The 9,363-nt window shown below is 36.3% G+C and overlaps 1 protein-coding gene across 1 annotated transcript; it reads left to right on the top strand.

Annotated features, from left to right (window-relative positions):
* The first annotated feature begins 1,323 nt into the window (after positions 1-1,323).
* Positions 1,324-5,544, top strand: LOC145107941 (uncharacterized). The gene is made up of 12 exons (XM_079044903.1): positions 1,324-1,929; positions 2,547-2,699; positions 2,785-2,997; positions 3,084-3,173; positions 3,258-3,374; positions 3,473-3,742; positions 3,827-3,983; positions 4,065-4,142; positions 4,232-4,332; positions 4,410-4,577; positions 4,664-4,846; positions 4,975-5,544. Exons 1-12 carry the CDS (start codon positions 1,339-1,341, stop codon positions 5,302-5,304), a joined length of 2,451 nt encoding a protein of 816 aa, XP_078901029.1. The 5' UTR covers positions 1,324-1,338; the 3' UTR covers positions 5,305-5,544.
* Positions 5,545-9,363: the final 3,819 nt, after the last annotated feature.

The raw sequence follows: 9,363 nt of genomic DNA, 5'->3' as shown, positions 1-9,363 counted from the left end.
GAACAAATTCCGCAACATTTTTATTAAAAGAGATACTCTGATTTTTATAAAGCATAAATAAAATCGTTCTTTTCTGGCCATGAAAATGGGGATTTCACAGACAATGTGTTGGATGTGGTGATTTTAACAATAATGTGGAGCATTTTGACGATTACGAGGTGAAATTCTTTTATTCCTATCAAATGTAATATTTTGATGTGGAGAATAAGATTGCAGTGTATTCGATTGAGAGAGAGAGAGAGAAAGAGAGAGAGAGAGAGAGATTGGCACATAGATGCACATATTTGGATTCCGTTTTATGCTCGTCATGTTTGGAGGGGGTCGAGTCTATCTCCCATATTTTTTTGTAGTTGTCCTTCAGTTGAAGGGCTTTGGTCTCGGGTCACTAGATTAAGGAGGGAGGGAGGGAGGGGGGGGGGGTGAAGGTTCCTTCGACTTTATCAGTTGATTCTTTGATCATGTGGGGTGATAGTAGTCATTTTCTGTTTCACAGAGAAAAATGTTTCAAGATATGGTGATTACTTCTTGTTAGACGTTGTGGACTTTTCGTAATTCTCTTATCTTCGGGAAGGTGAAGCAAAGATAAGATTCTTTGTTTGATGAGATTATTGAGAAATAATTTTTTTGGATTTCTAATAGACGTATTAGGATTTCTATGAAATTGATAGACTGGTTGAAAAATCCTACTCTAGTTTTTATGTATGTGTAATATCTTTTTGCTAGCTTCTTGCTTTTTTATAATATTCCTTGTTGTTTAAAAAAAGATGCCAAATATTTGAAACTTTTAGAATTCCTTATTTTCAAGTTACAAAAAACTTAAAAAGATTCGATTGTTGATAATATTATGTTTATGTGGTTTTTGGGATTTTTAATAAAAGGTCCAAACTGAAAGTCAATTATATCAAACGATTATAAAAGTAGACATTGACCACCTCTATGAATATTTTGTTAGCTCATTGTTATTTTAATATGATTCGACCATTCAAAAAAAATAAACAAGTACAAGTCACATTCATGTTAGTTACAACTTTAAGACTAAGTATTAAAAAACAAGTGGGAAAAAATTTAATAATCCAAACAGGTTTTGGAGAAGTCCAAACACCAACTAATCTTATTGTTTCTCGATTTTGATTTATAATTTTTTTTCTCTATATTTGTAAGTATAACTATCTACTTATGATTATAAAAAAATATTTTATTAACATATATAGTTCATATAATAATAAAAGGGTAGCATTAGCAATAATTGATAAGGTGGAATTGGCAATTAAACATGCTTAATTAGCGTGTCAATTCGTCTCCAATTACATGAGTCCAAAAGTAGAGTTCCTTTTGAACATGACCTCCAATATAGCGAAGTGTCACACCAGCTATTTCTATATTCTCTCTCACACTAACACTCTCACTCTCACTCTCACTCCCACTCTCACTCGCAGTTTCACACACATACACATCCACACACACACTCCGACTACCAATTATTACCGACATTTTCCTCCGATGGCCATCGATGAGTTTTCTAGATCAGTTCAAGCGGGACTACAGCTATCCAAACGGATTAGTTACGGAAAAGATAAAGCTTCCATGACTGTTCCGAAGGCGCCGTCCATGAAGAAGTCGTTGTCGTCATGTTCGTCGTCCTCGTCGTTGCGGTTGCCGGAGAATCACCGTCCCACAGCGCCGATGGTTTACACGGTGATATCTGATCCTTCTGTTGTTGATAATCCGGATATTTGTAGCTACCAGCCGTATGTTTATGGGCATTGTGATCCGCCGGCGCTGGTTCCGCTACATATGCATGGAATTACGATGGAAGTTGACTGTTATTTGGACACTGCGTTTGTTACAGTTACCGGAACTTGGCGCGTTCATTGCGTAACTTCAAAGTCATGTTGCGATTGCAGAATCGCGATTCCTATGGGCGACCAGGTAATCAATGTAAATAAATTGCTATCTGTTCGTGAATCCCCTTATTCGTTTCCAATTCCATCTCATAACTTCATAAGTAAATCATCAAAGGATGTAAAATCGAACAACTATTGAATAGGAAGAGACAAATTAATACCGGATAATCCAAAATTGACGCAAGGAATACAAATCACGTCGTAACTAAAGCAATGCGAGATAAACTAATTCTCTTATTTCGCTCCTTTTTTTTTTCGATTTACATCCTTGTGATGTTTCCAGAAATGAAATACTTCAACTGTTCACATTATTTATTACTTCCATTACACAATTACTATTTATAGCGTCTTTTTTAGGCATTTTTATTCGATTTGTGTGGACATAAAAGGGAAGAATGAGAATTTAACTTTGAAGGAGCATGTTCATGTTCATGTTTATTTAATTTCACTTTTACCTTTTCTAGTTAATGGATTGGGGATCCGAAGAATGTATGCCAACACAGATTTATTAATATTCACAACTGAATTGCAAGGATATGATGCTTAGATCCTTATAACGTTCTCTATTATTTGTTATTTATCAAATGTTTTCCATCAAACTTCCCAATTTAACTTCTGAAAAGAACATGGTTTGGCTAACAGGGTTCAGTTCTAGGTATTGAGGTGGAGAGCACAAGAAGATCATATTCTTCCCAATTCATAACTCCTCAAAATGAAAAAGATGTAGAAAAAGTAACAAAGACAAATAACAGCTCTCTAATGAAAGGCAACACTTACATGTTCAAAATTCCACAGGTTTCCTAATAAACTCTGCACCATGAATCACCATTTTTAAGTTTTTACACCGATTTACTTACTCTATGATGCTCAACATTTAAAGGTTGATGGAGGATCAAAAATCCATGTCACTATAAAATGGTCTCAGAAATTGTTATATCAACATCATGAGTTCTGTCTCAGTGTGCCTTTCACTTTTCCTGATCATGTTCTTCCAGTGGTGAAGGAAACTTCTAATAAGGAAAAAATCATGCTAAATGTCAACTCTGGTACAGATACAGAAATCATCTGCAATTATTCTAGTCATCCTTTAAAGGTATACTTTTTTATTAAATTATAGTTTACTAATAAATTTTTATTTCCTCTCTACTAATCCAATATCTTTCTCTCTTTTTTTGAAAGGAAACAAAACGAAAGTCTGGTGAATTAAGCTTCTCATATGAGGCAGATGTTAAAAGATGGTCAACTGAAAACTTCTTCTTTTCTTACTCTGTAAGATCTCACATCTTAATTATTCTGTATAAAAGGGCATACAAAAACATTTTTTGATTTTTGATCCTCTTTTTTACTTTTCAGTTGTCTTCAGATGATATTTTAGCTGGATTGCTACTGCATACTCCATCTCTTCATGATTATGATCAAAGAAATATGTTCTGCTTCTATCTTTTCCCTGGAAGTAACAAAATTTCAAAGGTTTGTAAACTACTTGGACACTTCAAGAATCTTTAATTCTTCAATTGTAATTTCCAATTTTAAGTTTTTAACAGTGTTCTTCATTTGTGTGATAATAGCCTTTTAAAAAGGAAGTGGTGTTTCTAATAGACATAAGTGGAAGCATGCAAGATGACCCTCTTGAGAATTCAAAAAATGCATTGATAAATTCCCTCTCAGAGCTTAATCAAGAAGATTCCTTTAACATCATAGCCTTCAATGGAAACATCAAATCATTCTCATCTTCATTGGAATCAGCAACTGATGAAGGAATCACAAATGCCATTGAATGGATGCACAATAATCTCATTGCTGAAGGATCCACAAACCTCCTACTTCCTCTAAAACACGTACTTACTTACTTACTTACACAATTTTCCTATTCCACATTAAAACTAAATCATTAATTTTTTTTTTTTGATGATGTCATCAAGGCATTTGATATGGTTGGTAAATCGGGTGAATCAATTCCTCTCATTTTTCTCATTACTGATGGATCTGTTGAAGATGAAAAAGATATTTGTAATCTAATGAAGGATCACCTTATGGATGGAGGGATTAATTCTCCTAGAATTTTCACATTTGGCATAGGTATGTAATATGTATGACTTCTCTTTAATTATAATACCCTATATGGGTATATTTGTAATTTGTACATGTTAATGAATTCAGGTTCATACTGCAATCACTATTTTTTGCAAATGCTTGCACATATGGGAAGAGGATGCTATGATGCTGCATATGATGTAGGTCAGTTTCATACTCTCATCAACTACAAATATTTATAATTATATCCTATGAGGGTATATTTGTAATTTTCCCTTTCTTAATTTGACCAGATTCAATCAGTGATCGATTACCAAAACTGTTAAACAACGCCTCATCTCATGTACTTGCAAATGTAACCATTGATGGCCTAGAAACTCTTGAGTCACATGAGGTACATTCGCTTACACACTTTTTGTATTCAATTCATTTTTATTTAAAATTGACCCTTAATTGTTCTGTTTATTACAGTTTTACCCTTTTCGTGTTCCGGACTTTTATGGAAATCCATTAATTCTATCGGGTCGATACCAGGGGACCTTTCCTGACATTGTCAAAGCTAGAGGCTTCACAGCCGATATGAGTTCTTACAAGATTGATGTCAAAGTGAGAAAAGCAAAGGGCATTACTTTAGACAGGGTAAAGATAATCTTAATTTTCACACCTAGTTCCGAGGGCATTTATGTCTTTTGAATGTATAAAAAAAAACCTGTCTTGTGTATTAGGTTTGTGCGAGAAGGGAGATTGATACGCTGACAGCTCACGCATGGTTAGATCAAAATAAACAACTTGAGGAGAAAGTTGCTAAAATGAGCCTACAAATCGGAGTTCCTTCCGAATACACTCACATGATTCTAATTCAAGGCGACAAAGTAAAGCCAGCTATGGATTCAGTTCTACCTGAAGAGGTACACTACACCTTTTAATTAACATATAATTACTTTTTTGTTCCATATATATATATATATATATATATATATATATATATATATATATATATATTTTAACAAAATTAATTACCGATTTTTAACAATAGGAGTATTCGAAGTTGGAGAATCATAAGGTTATGTATCTAAGCAATTTAAGCGTTGGATTTGGTAATGTGATGGCGAGTGTTGATAATTTGGCGCCGGGAACAGAAGAGGTGAAGCTGAGTGAGCCAGCGGGAATGATGATGCAGGCGGCTTCTTCTTGCTACGACGTCGTTCTTGATCGATGTTGTTGTGTGAGTGTGTTACGGTGTTGTTCTCGAATGAACGATCAATGTGCGATTGCTCTGACGCAGTTATGTACGGCGCTTGCGTGTTTTGAGTGCTTGAATTGTTGTTGTGAAGTATGTGATTCGTGTGGTGACTTGTGTCAGTAGAGAGTAGAATGATTAGGTCAGAGAAATAAATTAACACAAAGAATGTGTATTATATGGTGCAGAATGATTATATATGATTTATCTGTATTGTAGATATCTACTTTTATGTATGCCTTACAACTTTTATTAAAAAATTGGGGCAAAGCACACAAAAGTATAATGGTAGTTTATGCAAGATTATGTGATATAAACATCTTTCTATTTTAAATATTCATCATGGAAATTCATTATACGAACCAATGGATAAGGGTCGAACCTTGTGAATGTGATGGAATGAAGGGATCAACCTTATGTAATTGTGCTAGATTATGACAGTTTGCACATTAGAATGTTGAAATGGGAATTTAGACACCATCTTAGTAATGTGCCTTTAGAAGGAGAATGAAGAGCATAATTGGTAATTGAACGTTAAATTCCTATCATTAATATTATCTAAACAGTTTTAAACATGTAACTTATTGAGTTGGAAAATGATGTATGTGGATTGGGATGTATGCTTAGTCAAGTGTAATGATATAAGATTTAAAGGATATCACAGAAATGACTTTGATGAAAACTAGACACATTCTTAGACAGCGCCTTAATTAAAATTTCATGAACGTCTTCTATTTATGTAAACCATGATCTAAAGGGAATTGACTTTATCTTTATCCCTTCCGATTCTTCATGTATATCTCTTAGTTTCCTATTTTAGTGAGGATATTTAGCTTTTCAATTGTTTCACTCCTCATTCACGTACTGTATATATAGTCCCTATGAGTTTTCTTGAAAAATAAGATGAGAATAATATTTTAAACTGCATATTCAGTTTTTTTATATGGTATCAGAGTAGGGATACCTTACCTGCTAAACGACCATGACAGGAGGAGAAACACCCAGCAGCAGCTCTTCCACCAAAAACCCATCATCGGATCCTGCTTCACCCTTCTACATCCATCCTACCGACTACCCTCGACAAATTCATGTCAATGAAGTTCTCAGTGACAACAACTATGTCGACTGGGCAAGAGAGATGAAGGATTTTCTCTTGTCAAAGAATAAATCGGGCTTCATTGATGGAACCTTGATCAAACCAGCAGAAGACGGCCTGGAACTACGAGCTTGGGAACGTTGTGATGCTCTAATACGGGGGTGGATGACAGCAGCGATGGAGAAGGAGATACGAAACATTGTTAAATATGCTAACACATCCCAAGAAGTTTGGGAAGATCTTGAAGAGCGGTTTGGAAAAGAAAGTGCGCCTCGCGCGTATGAACTAAAACGGGCACTAACGATGCTGAGACAAGATAATGCTACCGTATCGACTTATTTCACTAAATTGAGAGCCATTTGGGATGAGATCCATACGGTTTCACCGATTCCAAGATGCACTTGTGGTAAGTGCACATGTGATCTTGGAAAACGACTCGTTGAGTCAAGAGAAAGAGAGTGTGTCTATGAATTTCTTATGGGACTCGACGAAGTATTTGGAACCATTAAAACCCAAATCTTGAGCACCAAACCAATGCCGAGTCTTGGAACCATATACCACCTTGTAGCAGAAGACGAGCAACAACGAAGCATATCCGCTTCAAGAAGGAACATCACCGAAGCTGCAGCCTATCAGGTACGTAACCAAGCACCTGACAAAACGAATTCAGAAAGACAACTCAACACTCGTGAAGGCCTCAAATGTAAACACTGTGGAAAGAATGGACATACCATAGATGGGTGTTTCGAAAGGATTGGTTACCCAGAATGGTGGGACTCTCGCAACCGAAAGCAAACAGGAGACCAAAGAAAACCTGTTAAACCAAAACCAAAGGCAGCCAATGTCAAAGTTGAGTCTAGCCCGATACCTGGACTTAATTTTGAACAATACTCAAAATTAATTAAGCAACTGAGCGAATCCACAATGAAACCGGAAGCCAACATGGCTGGTAAGTTTAATTTTAATACCCCTTGGATCATTGACTCAGGTGCCACCGAAAATATTGCATGCAACAAATCCGCTCTCTCAAGTATTAAAAGGTCCAACCAAGGAGTTCATGTTAGCATACCAAACGGTGATGATGTTCCACTTCAAGGAATTGGGACTGCATGTCTTCCTAATGACACAAAAATTGATCGTGTTTTATATATTCCAGACTTTAGATGCAATCTTCTTTCTGTAAGCAAAATCACGAAAAGTTTCAATTGCTTTGTGACGTTTTTTCCTGATTTCTGTCTCATACAGGACTTACACTCGAGGAAGCTGATTGGCACGGGGAGATGTGAGAATGGTCTATATCAACTGGAAGGAACGGACAAAAGAATTGCAGCAATGACGGCAAAGTTTGATTCAGATATTTGGCACAGAAGGTTAGGGCATGCATCCAACAATAAACTTCAACACATTAGTTCCATAGGAAAAGTAGTTAATGTCGAACATTGTGATTCTTGTGTAAAGGCGAAGCAAACTCGACTTCCTTTTTTAGATAGTTCTATAAAAACTACTGCTTGTTTTGATCTTATACATTGTGATATTTGGGGAGGTTATCGTGTACCCTCTACTTCCGGTGCTCATTATTTTTTGACAATCGTTGATGATTTTAGTAGATGCACATGGGTATATTTGATCAAAAACAAATTTGATGCTAGCAATAGCTTGATAGTTTTTTGTAAAATGACAAAAACTCAATTTGGGAAGCAAGTCAAGAAAATTCGTAGTGACAATGGATGGGAGTTTGTCTCAAATCAAATGGTACAATTCTATGAAGACAATGGAATCATTCATGAAACATCTTGCATACACACGCCTCAACAAAATGGGGTAGTTGAGAGAAAGCATAGACATTTGTTGGAAGTAGCACGAGCCTTACGGTTTGAAGCAAACCTACCAATAAAGTTTTGGGGAGAATGCGTGTTAACAACCACCTACATCATAAACAGATTGCCATCCAAAGTTCTGAAGAACAAGACACCCTATGAACTCTTATTTGATCGAAAACCAACGTATGATCATATGAGAGTCTTCGGGTGCTTGGTTTATATAAAAGAGAACAAAGCGTCAAAGGATAAATTTGAAGAACGGGGGAGGCCTTGCGTTTTTCTTGGCTATCCACCAAGGCAAAAAGGTTATCGTGTCTATGATTTAAAAGAAAAGAAAATCTGTGTTTCAAGAGATGTGAAATTTGTAGAGTGCCAATACCCGTTTCATGACGCGCATCTGGAAACCAATAATGTTTCTTCCAGCCCCGATCCTTGGCTAACACCAACTGATTACGATCAACCGCCTAATCCAAAAATAAGTAGTGAACCACCGGAGCCTAGTATTGATTATGCGTCACCCACAGAAACAGAAAACCAAGAAGATGACCTTGGTCAAACTCCTACTGAGAGAATCTCACTACAAGATTCTCATTCTACTACCGTTCCAACGCAACAAAATAGACCGGAACGTGTTCGAAATCTTCCTCAACGATTTGGAGATTATGAAGTGCAATTGCCACCTTCCTTAGATCATTCTCTTCCCGGCGTCAATTCAGCATCCTCAACGGTACATCCCTTATCTCATTTTATATCATATAAAAATTTCTCTAACACACACAAAGCTTTTTTAACTGCCATCTCAACGCACGATGAGCCCAAACACTTCTCTCATGCTGTCAAAGACATCAAGTGGCGAGAAGCCATGAAAAACAAAATCCAAGCACTTAAAACCAACAATACTTGGATCTTGACGGATCTTTCGCCTGGAAAGAAAGCCATTGACTCAAAATGGGTTTATAAAATAAAATACAAGCCCAATGGAGAAATTGAACGTTATAAAGCGCGATTGGTGGCTAAAGGTTTCACCCAGATCGAAGGGGTGGATTTTCATGAGACATTTGCACCCGTTGCTAAGCTTGTGACTGTTAGAACGATATTGGCTGTTGCTGTTCATCGAAAATGGATAATCCATCAATTAGACGTCAACAATTCTTTTCTACACGGTGATTTAGACGAAGAGGTATACATGAAAATTCCACAAGGTTTTGCTAAGGTTGGTGATAAGCGAGTCTGCAGACTGCAAAAATCTTTGTACGGATTACGATAAGC

The sequence above is a fragment of the Lactuca virosa genome, chromosome 4 (genome assembly GCF_052849685.1).
Source record: "Lactuca virosa cultivar CGN04683 chromosome 4, Lactuca_virosa_CGN04683_v6, whole genome shotgun sequence".
In the NCBI taxonomy this organism is placed as follows: Eukaryota; Viridiplantae; Streptophyta; class Magnoliopsida; order Asterales; family Asteraceae; genus Lactuca; species Lactuca virosa.
Note: the sequence above shows the minus strand (reverse complement) of the source record. Positions and strands in the feature narration are given on the sequence as shown.